The 14,145-nt window shown below is 38.1% G+C and overlaps 1 protein-coding gene across 7 annotated transcripts in view; it reads right to left on the reverse strand.

Annotated features, from left to right (window-relative positions):
- The window catches only part of chl1b (cell adhesion molecule L1-like b), a 140,853-nt gene that overhangs the window by 35,040 nt on the left and 91,668 nt on the right, over positions 1-14,145 (reverse strand). For 5 of the 7 annotated variants that reach the window (XM_008410607.2, XM_017304925.1, XM_017304929.1 and 2 more), the window contains 12 exons: positions 13,563-13,671; positions 13,228-13,418; positions 11,662-11,784; positions 10,515-10,685; positions 10,302-10,313; positions 10,113-10,224; positions 9,856-10,037; positions 6,709-6,840; positions 4,677-4,817; positions 2,926-3,037; positions 913-1,079; positions 662-827 (listed from right to left, as the gene is read on the reverse strand). In XM_008410607.2, the coding sequence (XP_008408829.1) occupies positions 662-827; positions 913-1,079; positions 2,926-3,037; positions 4,677-4,817; positions 6,709-6,840; positions 9,856-10,037; positions 10,113-10,224; positions 10,302-10,313; positions 10,515-10,685; positions 11,662-11,784; positions 13,228-13,418; positions 13,563-13,671 (1,618 nt within the window). The remainder of the gene's footprint in view (positions 1-661; positions 828-912; positions 1,080-2,925; positions 3,038-4,676; positions 4,818-6,708; positions 6,841-9,855; positions 10,038-10,112; positions 10,225-10,301; positions 10,314-10,514; positions 10,686-11,661; positions 11,785-13,227; positions 13,419-13,562; positions 13,672-14,145) is intronic. The other 2 variants (XM_017304927.1, XM_017304928.1) reach the window with 2 other exon arrangements.

A 14,145-nucleotide genomic window follows, 5' to 3' on the forward strand; every position in this document is an offset into this window, starting at 1 on the left:
GGTGGCAGCATCATGCTGAGGGAATGTGTTAGTTCTGAAGGTAAGATGAATGGAGGTAAACAAAAGGCAAAATGTGTTTATACACAGTTTAGAAACATTAAGGAGGGGAAAATACACATTTTAGCTTTAAAATGTGTATTTGTACCAAATAGTTTAGTCCAAAACACTCAATCACACACATAATAATCAACATTCTAACTGCAAATCAAAGAAATTCAAAACGAAGTCAAATAAAAATAATTCATGTGTTGCATAAATTGAAGAGGTGAAGACTGAAGTTTATATGTGTTCATTACAAATAAACAATTTCAACTCTTCATGCTTTAGTATAAGAAGTAGTAACAAAACAAACAGAATCAATTAAATCCAGACAAGAGGAAGAAAAGAGTCCATAAACAGAAAGATTAAAAAGTGAATCATGTAAATAAACATTCATGCCACACTTTTCAGATTTTTATATGCATTGTTTCTTTCCTTTTCTTGAACTTTGTGTTAGTCCCCAAAAACACTTCCCAAGAAATATCTTAAAGTTTGTGTATGAAATGTGAAAAACATTCAAAAGGCTGGAATATTCGTTTGCCAAGCACTGAGAGGGAGAAGGAAAACTGAGCTGAGACCAAGTCGGCCATGTTTTAAAAATAAACAAAATTCTGGGTCTTACCTGGGATTAACTGTGTAGTTGAGCGCTATCTGTATGTTATCTTTCTCCCATAGGAGCTCAAAGTCATTGCTGAAGGACTTGTCATACTCTGCCAGGCAGGAGAGCTGGGCTGCGCTGCCTTTTAAGATCTGCAGGTCCTTTGGGGCCACCACTATTCTGGTGGGATCTTCCACAGAAAGCACGAGTTAGCGGCAGAGCACACACACTGTGGGCTGCTCCTTCCACATGTTGGCAAAGGAATGAGTGTTTACCTTTTATGTAGAGCACAGCGTCGATGGCGGATGATCCCTCCGTGTTTTTAGCCAAACAGGTGTACTGTCCCGCATCGCCTTTCTCTGCCGAGTGAATCTCCAGCGAACCGTTGTCATGAAGCGTAAACCGGGGCCCCGCCACCGACTCAGAGGAGTCATCTCTGCTCCTGAGGACAGGAGGAAAAACAAAAAGGTTTCAGTCTGAGGTAACTTCAGTTCAAATACATATGAAGAAAGGCAACTGTAAGAAAATATACATACATACCTGCAAAAGTGGAACACTTTTACGTGTGTGGTTGTAACATGACACTTTTTGTTCTGTTACCAAAGCCAAAGTCTACGTATTTTTATGGGATTTGCTGTGATAGACCCCCACATAGCAGTGTATGAAGTGGACTTAATATTTTTTTATCAATATAAACCTGAATAGTGTAGAATGTATTTGTATTTGGTGCATCTGAGTCAATACTGCATTTGCAACAGTGAATCTTTCGGGTGCTTCTAGTAGTGGGCATTTATATTATTTACCATTTATTGTGATAAATTTCTTATGATAATTTTATCTCTGTCACAATAAATTCTAATTAATAATTGTCAAAATTCCCTAAAACTCTCCGTGTCGTTGTTTTTTGAGAGCAGAGTTTATATTTGTGGGGTTATTATTGCTGTGCCATAAACCAATGCTTGAGTTTATTTTACAACGATACAGTTAACAAAAAAGTAGTAAACAGCTTTCACTGTTATTGTTATCACAAACTCCCTCAAAATATCATGGTAAAACTTTACCTCCATATCGAAGACCCACTCTACCAACTCATCTTTGCAAAATAGTTTAGTTAGATTAGATAGAGGATCTGTGAGATTCGCTTGTCACAAATTCTCAGATTTAAGTCTCAAGCACAGAAATATGCTTTATTTATTTTATTCATTTATTACAAACATGATAGAAGAATAAAATCACACACATGAACAAGGAAACCTTTACATTGGAGCTCTTGCTGTCCTGGCTGTGGTTGTTGTCTGCCTCTCTCTGTCTCGAAGCTTTTTCAGCTTTCTTTCTCTATTTTTAGCTCCGCCCTTTTTATCTCGGACCGGCTAACCCCAATGTCATGGTGCTGCCACCACCATATTTAAAAGGAGAAATAGTATTTTCGAGGTTATGTGGACAAAATAATCTATATAAATTTTGATATGATCTGATGTCAGCACTTTTCTGTATTGTTGTTGTTGCCTCTACATGTCTTACTACCAATATTACTGTGTTGTTTTTTTATGATATGCATATTTCTTAATTTATTTCAAACAAACAAAATGTAAAAACAAGAAAAAATAAAAATAAAATCATATCATTATTATGGCATTGCTTCAATTAGGACCAAGGTTTTTAATTTTATGATCTATAGTTGCAAAAAAGTTTCTTCCTCCAAAGCTAAAAATGAAAAAACAAACAAAAAAAAACAAAACAATAAGTTATTTTCCTTCCACTTCACATTTACACACTACATATTGTTCTATAACTGATCTGTTGTCTTTACAATCCTAGGAGCCATATTTATCCAGCTACATAAGACTTGTCTAGAGCCATAAAAGGTAAAAGACATAAAAAAAATATATATATTTTTGATAAATATCACAATGGATCTAAAACAATACCACTGTTTTTTTAGTGTGAATCAGTGAAAGAATATCAATTTATTCTAAAAAAAAAAAAGAGGCTTAAACCAGCACGTTTATTAAATTTCTTTTCAAAATATTAGTTGACTCAATCATTTTAGGTCAGTGTTACTAAGAGCTGTTATGTAAGGTTCAGGTTGCAGACCCTGGTCTGTCAAATAAATCCGTTCAAGTTTGCAGCTGTCATGTGACAGAACACTGACATGTTTAAGGGGTGCCAATACTTTTACAATGCACTACAAGTGGCATGTTTTGAAACACTGTCTTGAATCTGACTAGGGCACAACACAAATGAACCTACTGAAACTCTACTGCTCCCTGCTGGTGTGTTGGGCTTACCAAGTGATTGCTGAAGGAGGAGAACTGAAGACCTTACAGTGCATCATGATTCCCTTCCCCTCCACTCCAGAGTAGTCCTCCCCGTTATTGGTCAGAATCATAGGCTGTAAATCTGAAAAGAACAAAACAACTGAATTTAACTTCTTTAAAGCTTCTTTGTACAGTTTTTGCTCAAGATGTCGCTTTTTTCTTTTTAGACTTTTAAACCTGACAGGTTGTGAGATTAGAGTCTTTTAAATCCAGGTTTCAAAAACTCAAATTTAAGATTTTTTAAGACCTTTTTAATGCCTGCTTGAATGAAAATGAAGACTGAAAAAACTATAAGTATAAAGGATGGTTAGAGCTAGCTGCATAGCAATAAAGCATAAAAATACTGTCAACCTGGCTGTGTTGTGTGTGACTCAAACAGTACTGCCATTACAAAATTTAAGAACTGTAATTAACATATTTAAGGTGAAATACATTTTTTTTTTCAAATGAATTTCGGACATTTTAAGGCCTCAATTTTAGACACATGGATTTAAGGCTTTTAAAGACCTTTTTACTGTCACCTTGAATGAAATTTAAGACAGAAAAAAAACATATATTGGGGATAGTTGGATGATGGTTGGGCTTTGTACCCATAACAGAGGTAAAAAAATATAGCTAGCTGATTAGCTGGCAAATAAGGAATATAGATTTTTGTCACTATTTTTAGCGAGGAATGCAACAAACATGTTTGTATGCGAGTGAAATGTTTCCCTGATAGGAAAGTTCCACATAGATAACTATATTAAATTGTTCTGCCATGACAAATTTTAAGATCTGTTATTAATGTTTTCAAGGCCAATTGACATTTTTATGAATTTAAGACATTTCTGGTCTTAATTTTAGACACATGAATGTGAGACTTTTTAAGGAAGCACAAACACTTGATAAAAACAGCAAAGGCAACTGCAGGTTAAATAAGGTGTTAGCATTTCACAGTTGTATGTGTGTATTAGCTACAAATTCTTTTGTGTAAGTGAAATAAATAACTCGGCAGTCTGGTTGTAAGGAATGCGAACATGAAAAGAAAGCAGAAAACAATGCAATAATGAGTTAGTGGAGCACATGCACCTTATCAGTTTGAGCCACAGCAACCTCATTAAAATGCTCCGTCGCTCCTTTTTGTTTGGCGAAGCAGCAGCAAGCAGGACTTAGCATTCAGAAGCTGTCCGGCTTTATTAACTCCTGTGTCGCTGAGCAGAAACTTCACATAGAGACAGAAAGCGCTGGACTGTGTTTGGCGGTTTTCTTTTTTAATCTGCACTCCTGTGCTGATCTTATAGCGTTGAAATGTGCGCAGAATGTAAGGCGAACTTGTTAGCATATAAATGGCGGAGAACAGAATGTTGTTGCTTCTTGTTGGGGGAGCAGCCAGGCTGAGTGCAATGACAGTCAGCAGACAGAGCTTCTTCTCTGGGCTCCTCACAGCTCTACGGGCGTATGTTGGCTCTCCGGCGGTAAAGTCTGACACATCCACTGGGGCGACTGTGGCTGTGTGGGTAGAATAGTCGTCTTGCGGTCGGAAGGTTGTAGGTTCCCTTCCAGCTTCCTCCTGCCATGTGTCGATGTGCACTTAACCCAAAATTGCCTACCGATCGGTGTGTGAATGTGACTCTAGTGTAAAGCGCTTTGAGTGGTCAAAACTGACTGGAAAAACCACTATATAAGTTCAGTCCATTTACCATCCTCACAAAGGCTTTGCAGAGATTTTTTGTTTTACTTACTCATGATCATGATGTTGGCGTTGGACAGAAGGGTCCCGTGTCTGTTGGAGGCCTCACACTGATAGACGGCGCTGTCAGAGGCTTTGGCGTTTTGTAAAAAGATGGTATCGCCGTGCATCTTCCTGTTGGCCACTGGGGAGTCTGCAACGGGGCAAATGCAAATATTTTACATTATTACTTCCACTACTTGGAATAGGGCTAAAGCAATTCATCGGATTAACTGTAGCGAGTTGATTATTGAAACTAATCATCAACTAATCAACTAACATCAACTAATTTAACAATCAATTTGAAGTCGAGCAGAAAGTGCTGAACTTTTCACATGTTGATGTTAGATGTATTTTTTATCAGCAGATGCATTCTTTGCCACAAATGATCAAGCGTTCACTAAAGGAATGCTGCTATTGCATTATAGGCAATTAAATGTTTTTAAATGTTGGTTTTGTTTACAGTGGCGCAGTTGGTAGAGCTGTTGCCTTGCAGCAAGGAGGTTCTGGGTTCAATTCCCGGCCCTGGGTCTTTCTGCATGGAGTTTGCATGTTCTCCCTGTGCATGGTGGGTTTTCTACGGGTACTCCTGTTTCCTCCCACAGTCCAAAAAACATGACTGTCAGGTAGGTTAATTGGCCTCTCCAAATTGTCCCTAGGTGTGAGTGTGTGTGTGCATGGTTGTGTGTCCTGTCTGTCTCTGTGTTGCCCTGCGACAGATTGGCGACCTGTCCAGGGTGACCCCGCCTCTCACCTGGAACGTTAGCTGGAGATGGGCACCAGCAACCCTCCTGACCCCACTGAGGGACAAGGGTTTAAAGAAGACGGATGGATGGATTATTTGTGTTTTTTTTCCATGCATTTTTAATACTGTATAAAAAGGAATACTGTGGTATTTCAAGGTGAGAATCTCATGCTGAATCATTTGTCTCATCTAAAGTGAAATGAATTAATGGACAATGGTTTTTGAGGCTATCAAATGCTTTTTAGTGTTTATTTCACATTGTTGGGATTTGTAAGGATTCTTAGAGACGTTGGCTGAATAAAACAAACTGAGAATTCTTTATTACTTTTATGCCAGCAAACCTCTTCCAGATACATTTAAATGCAAGCTTAGAGAAAGATGAGCTCTTTGTGCTCATTTGCCACAACGATCTGAATATAAGCTTTGTTGCTAATTTAACCAACCAGGTCTGGCAAGAAAACTTTCCAAAATTCTGTTTCTTGTGAAGCAGTAGCACGGCTCTCAAGGACAAGAAAATTAAAAACCGAGACATTTCAGCTTCCTAAGGAAATGAGAAATGAAATAAATGAAACCGGTCAGCCCGGTGTCAGATACCACAATCCTTCTCCCTCACGGTAAGCCAGACATTGCAGAAAAACACAGTTGATTCCATTTTAATTTTCTCGACTTTCCAACATTTTTTTTCTTTTGTTTTAAAGCCAAAAGCAGAAAATGTTTTCGTTTTCACTGCAAAACCACAAAATCTTACCAAGTAATTCTGGACTAGTTTGCACTACAATTATCTTAGTGCACTTGAAATAAGACAAACTAACTTGAAAGTAACTTTTCAGCAAAATATAGGAGCTTATTTTAAGTCAATAATTTCTTAATATTGATGAAAACATACTACTTCCACAGGCATAATATTTTCCCATGTTATAAGTGAAATAATCTGCCAGAAGTGAATAAAAATCATCACTTACCAACTCGATAATCATCAGAAATGTGTAATTACACAAAAAAACATGCAATCTACTGTGCTAAAGAACCTACAAATAAATAATATTACCTAAAACAAGATGATTACAAACTGACACTTCTAACTCCTAATTGATTGGTTGATACACCATATACTTCATAATCTATATAGTATACCAACTAAAATAATAATACAAAAACAAATGTCAAATGTTGATGATAATGATAGTAAAAAAACAATAATAATCAAGTGTATAAATTTATTTGTACTAGAAACTAGAGGAAAAATACTTGGTAAGATCCAGTTTTTACAGTGTTTAATGGTCAGTGTCATGGGACTGACCCTGCAGCAGCTGGCCATTCACCCTCCAGGTGATGGTGGGCTCCGGGACGCCGCGGGTTGAGCACTTGATGTGGACATGGGAGCCGATCATACTGAGCTGGCTCTGTGGCTCCGACTCCCACTCTGGAGGCCCTGGGAACACAGTCAGCTCCATGTTATCATAGAGACACTGCACAGAGAGAGACAGTTACCTCTTCACTGTGCTATGCAGTATAAAGTAATGTTGTGGTTTTTTATCCAAGGCCTGCAGACATGGACCGACAAAGAAACATTTCTCCCTTGAGTGACTCTGCTCATGATAGAATCAGGTGTAATTCTCACATAAACCCAACACTTAAACAATAACACCTGCTCAGGGTCACTCACAAGGACGTGGCTGTAGATGTCCTCTTTTAAACAAAATCTGAACAGCGGAGCAGCTGTAGTGAAGCTATTGTAATCATGGCTTTTCTGTCTTCTGTGTCATAAGTGGTGCAAAGTGATCAAGCATTATAAATCATTACCTTCATTTTTATACCTAATTGTTTTCCATGACCTGCAGTTACACGGAAAGCAATGTTATTGCCGCTCTCTGTAGATTGACTGGATGAATTAAAGAGTAACTAAACATCAAATCAACTTTTTTCGCAGATAAACTGTATAAATTGGGCTTTACATTACAAAAACATAAAATTATACCATGTATTTTGGTCAAATTTTTAGTGCAAATGTCTACAATAAGACAAATCTAACAAGTCACTTGTCAGCAGGGAACATAGTGCAAATATCGTTTTCTCCCTGCGATGTTGTTTGTTGTGAAGCACTTTGGTTGGTCAGCTAAGGCTGTTGTAAATATGTTATATAAATAAATTTTAACTTGACGTTATTGGAAGGCTTGTTTAAGTCAATTTCTCCTTAATATTGATGACAAAATACTTATTCCATTGGCATAAACAAAAACAAAAACAAACAACCAAAGGTGGTATGGCAATAAAAAAAAGCCTTGAATCCTTGGAAATTTTTTCACTTATGACATGGAAAAATGGTCTTGTTGTAAAGTGAAATAATCTGCCAGAGAACTAGTAATTTTTAAATCAATATTAAGGAATTATTGACTTAAATCAAGCTCCTATATCTTGCTGAAAAGTTATTTGTAATTTAGTTTTTGTCTTATTTAAAGCATACTAAGATATTTGCACTAGAAACTAAACTAAAAATACTTCATAAGATTTTATGTCTCTGCAGTGTAAAGGTGCTAACTTTGTGTTCCTGTGCAAATTGTGACATTTATGTGTAAACTTAGTTAAAACTGCAGTATGTAACTTTTAAAAATAATATAAACTATATAACAATATACACTCTCTGCAGTTCCTGCAAGATGAAAGCATTGAAGCTATGGACTGGCCCGCCCGTTCCCCAGACCTGAATCCGATTGAGCACATCTGGGACATCATGTCTCGCTCCATCCACCAACGTCACGTTGCACCACAGAGTTGGCGGATGCTTTAGCCCAGGTCTGGGAGGAGATCCCTCAGGAGACCATCCGCCACCTCATCAGGAGCATGCCCAGGCGTTGTAGGGAGGTCATACAGGCACGTGGAGGCCACACACAATACTGAGCCTCATTTTGACTTGTTTTAAGGACATTACATTAAAGTTGGATCAGCCTGTAGTGTGTTTTTTCACTTTAATTTTGTGTGTGGCTCCAAATCCAGGCCTCCATTGGTTAATAAATTTGATTTCCATTGATGATTTTTGTGTGATTTTGTTATCAGTACATTCAACTTTTTACAGAACAAAGTATTCAATGAGAATATTTCATTCATTCAGATCTAGGATGTGTTATTTGAGTGTTCCCTTTATTTTTTTGAGCAGTGTATTATGATGTTGTGACAGTATATTATGAAACATATAATCTGTGAAAAAAATGAAGCTCTTCAGCATCCTCCCTGTGGTCCTTCTGCCATGTGCAGAAATACGCCGCTCTCTGTCAGAAATGACCAATCAGAGCCAAGAGGAGGGCCCTAGCATTAGCCAGGCATGCAGTAAACAATGACAACTAAATAAAATGTCATCAAAGGGCAGAGAACCTTGAACATAAACAAATGATGTGACCGTGAAAGCATTTCAACAACAGTTCAAGTCAATTTGACATTTTAGGGAAGATTTTTTTACTCAATGTTCGTTGTTATACATAGACTCAAATATAAACACACAACTAGGGGGTCAACCGATTGCACATTTCTGGCTGATAATCGATCTTTCAAAAGTCTGCGCTGCAGATTCTGATTTTGGCCGATACCCATTCTTTTGTCTGAATTGTTGCTAAATATAGCAAGAAAGTTGCAGAGTTGGTAACAGTGGGGTGAATATTGTTAACTGCAAACATGCAGAAATGACCTGGAGGGCGGGGCTAACAGTCAAACCTCTGTCACTGCAGAGAAAAGAGGACAGTGGCTGATTTTTAGACCTTCGCTAAAGTAGATAAGATCAGTGGATAAGATCAACCCCACTACTAATTGGACAAAGGGCCCAGAGCCAATACAGTCAGAAAGTTTAGGTGGGTTTGAGATAAGGACCATTAAACCAGCTGAATGTTAGGTTACTTTGTATGTTCCGAAACCAGCTCTGATCATGGTTCTGTATCAACATGCACCTGTTTTAACCACATAGCTGCAGATTTAAAGTGAAGGTTAATGATGTGACATTGGTGTTTCTTTCTCATGTTGTCCTCTTTGTGCAATACACCAGTATCACTGGCAGCTAAACAAGAAAATAAAAACCACACCTCCAAGACATATTTAGTGCAATATTTCAAAAATTAGAAGACAATAGCCATTAGCCATTACTATGCCAAAAAATACTTTCATTAATCTTTTTCTTTTTCTTTTTTTTAAATAAATGCTTATTCATATTTCAATAAAGCAGCCTTCAGCACATTTTTGGGTAGCAAACAGAAAGTTTAAACGCTTAAAAGATAACTGTTAGTAAATATTAAAGTTTGAATGGTAATTATTGAATGTTAATTCAATAATTTAGGCCTAAAAAAAGACAGGACAGGTTTGTAATTATAGTCTACAGCACTGCAGGGTCAGAGGAGACCTGCATGTTGTAAATTTGATGAGGAAAGGTAAATGATTTAACCTAATTATTGACTTTTTTTTTTACCTTCAACTGTCACTGTAAAGTAATGGACAGCTTCTCCCAGTGGGTTATTTGCTCTGCACATGTACCTCCCGCTGTCCTCTTGTTGGGCTCTGGGAACGATCAGCAGCTTCCTGTGATTCTCCAGCTTTGCTTTAACAGGAAGTTGATCGCCAATTTTTATCCACTCCACCTGTGGAGTTGGACTGCAAAAAAACAGAAGTCAAATTGAAACATAAAACTGCTTTTCAAATGCCATCACTTTATGCAGTGTTACTTACATTCCTTCTGGAATACACTCCAATTCCAAGTCCTCTCCTTTGACCAGCCGATTCTCTGAACTGCCACCAGAGGGCGTCAGAAGTGAGGGTTTCCTCTCCAGGATTGCATTGGCTGGTGAACAAGTGAGAATATGACAATATCATAGAGCTGTAAAGACAAAAAGATCGACATTCCCTCTTCTAACTTACCGCCACCTCCTCCTGACATGGAAGTTGGATGACACACCAACGCACACACGCATCGAGGACAATGTGGGTGAATCATGAAAAGATAAAAAAAAATAACCCAAGCAACTAAAAACATGCAAATAAATCAGACAAAGTGACATCAAAATGGATTTTTGTGATTGTTGGAGATGAAGAATCAAAGTTTACGTCATGGCATGTGGCTTGGCAACCTACTTGTCTTGACGTTGACAGACATGGCGGTCTTCTGAACGATGGTGCGTATCCTGTGGAAGGCGGCGAAGCAGCAGTAGTCCCTCCGGCTGTCTTTCTCCACCGCATGTGAGAAGTAGAGGTCTCCGTTGAGGCCAGTGGACACCCGCTCGTCCTGTTCGATGTGCTGGAGGTCTGAGTGTGACAAGGCAGCAGAAATAAAACTGATAGAAAGTGATTTCTTACACATTTAAAGGGGCAGTACTACATCATTTTAGGCACATAGTGCCATTTTATAGCACAGTCAAGTAAATGTTACCTTCAGTTTTTATAGAAGTTTTTATAGAAATGTTACATATATCACATATAAATTAAAAGAAATACATTATTTGAAGTCTTGAAATTGGGCCTCTGTCTCTTTAAGAAACTCCTGCTCTTTCTGAAACTCTGCCTTCAGGAAGTTGTCACAAAATGGCCCTTCTATTAACACTTTAACAATGTTTTTACCAGCATTTCACCGAAACGTAGCTCCTATAATGAGCTCAGCTGATGTGCATTTACAACAGGTGTTTGCTAATTGTCTCTGGCTAGTCTGAAGGAGCTGAGTGGGTGAAGTTGCTCTGTGAGGTGGGATTTTGGAAACTGCAGGAGGAGGAGCTTCTACCTTGAAGACGGTGCTAGATCGTTTTGCAAGGCTCAATGGTTGCCATGAAGATTAAAGGATTTCTCAAACATGAAAGAATTAAACCAATACTTCAGGTATGTTTTGATGAAGGAATAACATCATAACACGAGGTATATTCAAAATTTTATTTTACATAATTTTGCCGCTTTAACATGCATTTAAAGAAGTAAGCAAAAAGCACTTTATGCTACCTTCACATGTGGTGCGTTAAAATGTATAGTTTTTTTTCTTTTTTTGGCAGAATTTCTCCTGACACATTTACTGCCTTTGGCAATGTGAAGCTCCAAAATTGAATTTAAAGTCAAATGTTTGAGACTGTGAGTACTGACATATTCACATCAGAGATGCTTAAATGGATTACTGCAGCTTAGGGCTGTTTTAAAGCCTATATATACCTCTCAAAACGTGATTCAGAGGGTAAAATATTCACAGCACATTTTGATCTATTAATACAGAAGACGGAGAAAGAAATGAGGCGTCACTTACTGATAGTCATCCAGTAGATCTGCAGGGGCGGGATGCCAGTGGGTGGGTCACATTTCAGAATGAAAGGCTGGCCCTCTTCCACCTCCACAGGGTCCAGCTTCTCTTTAGGGAATTTTGGAACATCTGGAGGAAAAAAACAGCAGAACAAACTGATGAGTTGGTGGAGGAATTGAATTGAAATCACACCGCAGTTCTGTTTCTGTTTCAGAAGAGGGCAGTAAAATCATTCTGAAAATCAAACAGAGACCCGTATTGCAAGAATTGTATTTCTATGTAACACATTTTCACATTTTGTCACATAACAATTCCAAACTTCGATGTATTTTATTAACATTTTATGTGACTGAAGTTGAAACAATTATGCACTGTGTTTTTTTTTTTTTTTTTTTTCATAACCACAAATCCAACATTGTGGTGACCACCATTTTCCTCTGGTATCCCCTAAGTAAAATCTATTTTACCCATTTTCCTTGGTAACAGGTCTAATGAGTGATCAGAGTCCACCTGTGTGTAACTGAACCTCAGTAAAAATCCAGCTGTTTTTTCTGGTCTCAGAGGTTCATTAGTGAACCAACCAGCATGAAAACAAAAGAACACAGCAGACAGATCAGGGACTACACAGCCACCATGGTGAAGCATGGTGGTGAGGATGCTTTTCACCAGGATACTTCCTAAAATCAGGAAGGAAAACCTGTTAAAGGGAGTAGACGATGTAAAACTGGGATAGAGGTTCATCTTCTATTACAACAAAGTAAACAAACATAACAGAGATATACTGAAAAGGCATTGCAATTCCTGGCTTAGAGCTTGGGAAAAAAAAGATTAGTCAAAAATATCAGTATCCATATGCCCAAAGCTAGTAGAGACATGTCCCAATACACTGCTGGGCTAGATTCGCAAACCAAGAACTTAAAATTTTAATTTGCATAAATTGATGAAAACCATCAATCTTCATCTTCTTCCACTTAAAAAAGACACATTACTGCTTTTTTACATAAAATCCCAACAAAATACATAGAATTTTATGGTTGTAACATAAGAAAATGTAAGAAAAAAAGATCAGAAGCATGTGAATATTTTTGCAAGGAACCGTCTTTTGTAAATTAAGAATACACTGGAACACTATAAATCCCTTTCTAGTAGGGGTGCGCCAATAAATAGAACTCAATTTCCTCCAATTTGGGAAATTGGCAATCAGAGAATACTTACACTAGAAACTTATTATCTTTCTCCGCAAAGATCTGAAGATAAGATCTTTTAACTCTGCAGTAGTGAAAGTAGTCACATCATTGTTACCAAATTGGAAACTTTTCAGACAGAATAAATTGATATCAGCAGGTCAGGTTTTCATAAAGTTCAGTGATTGGCAAGAAAACAGAAATCGGTGCACCGCTACTTTTTCATGAAACGTTTTCTAAACTCTATGTAACATTGTTTCACATGCAGCCTCACTGATAGTCAGTCACTTCTCATAATGAAGAGGTTTGGAATAATTTCCAGAACATTTGTAACATGACACCCCATATAAACACACATGCAGCTCACACGAACACAAATGTTGCTCACTGGGTATGATGAACTCAATCTCCTTGGATATGGCCGTCCCCAGTTTGTTTGAAGCGTAACAGCGGTAGGTTCCCTGGTACTCTGTGAGGTTCCCGTTGTTGGGGATCACAAAAGTCCCAGAATTCTCCTCTTTCATCAGCCGAGGATCAAGATAAGGGTCAAAATCTTCCCCGTTTTTTTTCCACTGGAATCTGCATAAAGGAAGCGTGAAAGTGTCAAAGCCCAAACCGGGAACCCTGGAATGCAACCCGCTGATGTTGAGCTGTTGTTTGGAATGTGATGGTGTGTTCATCCCTGCTCTTATGTGAAAAGCTTTGGAAGAGTCGCTTACTCACTTTGGTTCAGGATTCCCTTTGGCCTCACACGTCATGGCGAAGCTCTCGTCGAAAGGAAAGGCGATGAGGGAGCTGGGAGCCTGATCTGTGATGGTGGGCAGCTGCTCAACTGGGAAGCGAACAGTAGAGCACACATGGGAATCAAAGACCCAGTGCAGGCCCTTCATCCCATCAAAGAACGTTTTATCTGCTACACGCTGCTTCCAAACCTGGTTCATCAAACAAAACTCAATACCTATTCTGCTGTTTAGAGGAAACTCTGCAACAGAGACTTTGTGTTTCATCTGCATCTAAGTAGAAAGGCCAGGTCATCTAACTTTTTATAATCTGAGGGATTTGAACCCACAGGTTGGGAAGCAGTACATTGCCATGTCTGTCTTTGTATTAGTATATTAAAAAGCATTAAATGCACATGATGAATGCACATATATGACACAGACAGGTGGTCAGTTTGGTGATGCTACAGCATGTTGTAAACAGTCTTTAACGTTCAATGCAGATGCACATTATGTACATTTTTGGAAACGTGATCTCACTCGCAAATCCTATATTTTTATTTGTAAAAACTGCACAGTATTTTCCA

The sequence above is a fragment of the Poecilia reticulata genome, linkage group LG5 (genome assembly GCF_000633615.1).
Source record: "Poecilia reticulata strain Guanapo linkage group LG5, Guppy_female_1.0+MT, whole genome shotgun sequence".
NCBI classification, from domain to species: Eukaryota; Metazoa; Chordata; class Actinopteri; order Cyprinodontiformes; family Poeciliidae; genus Poecilia; species Poecilia reticulata.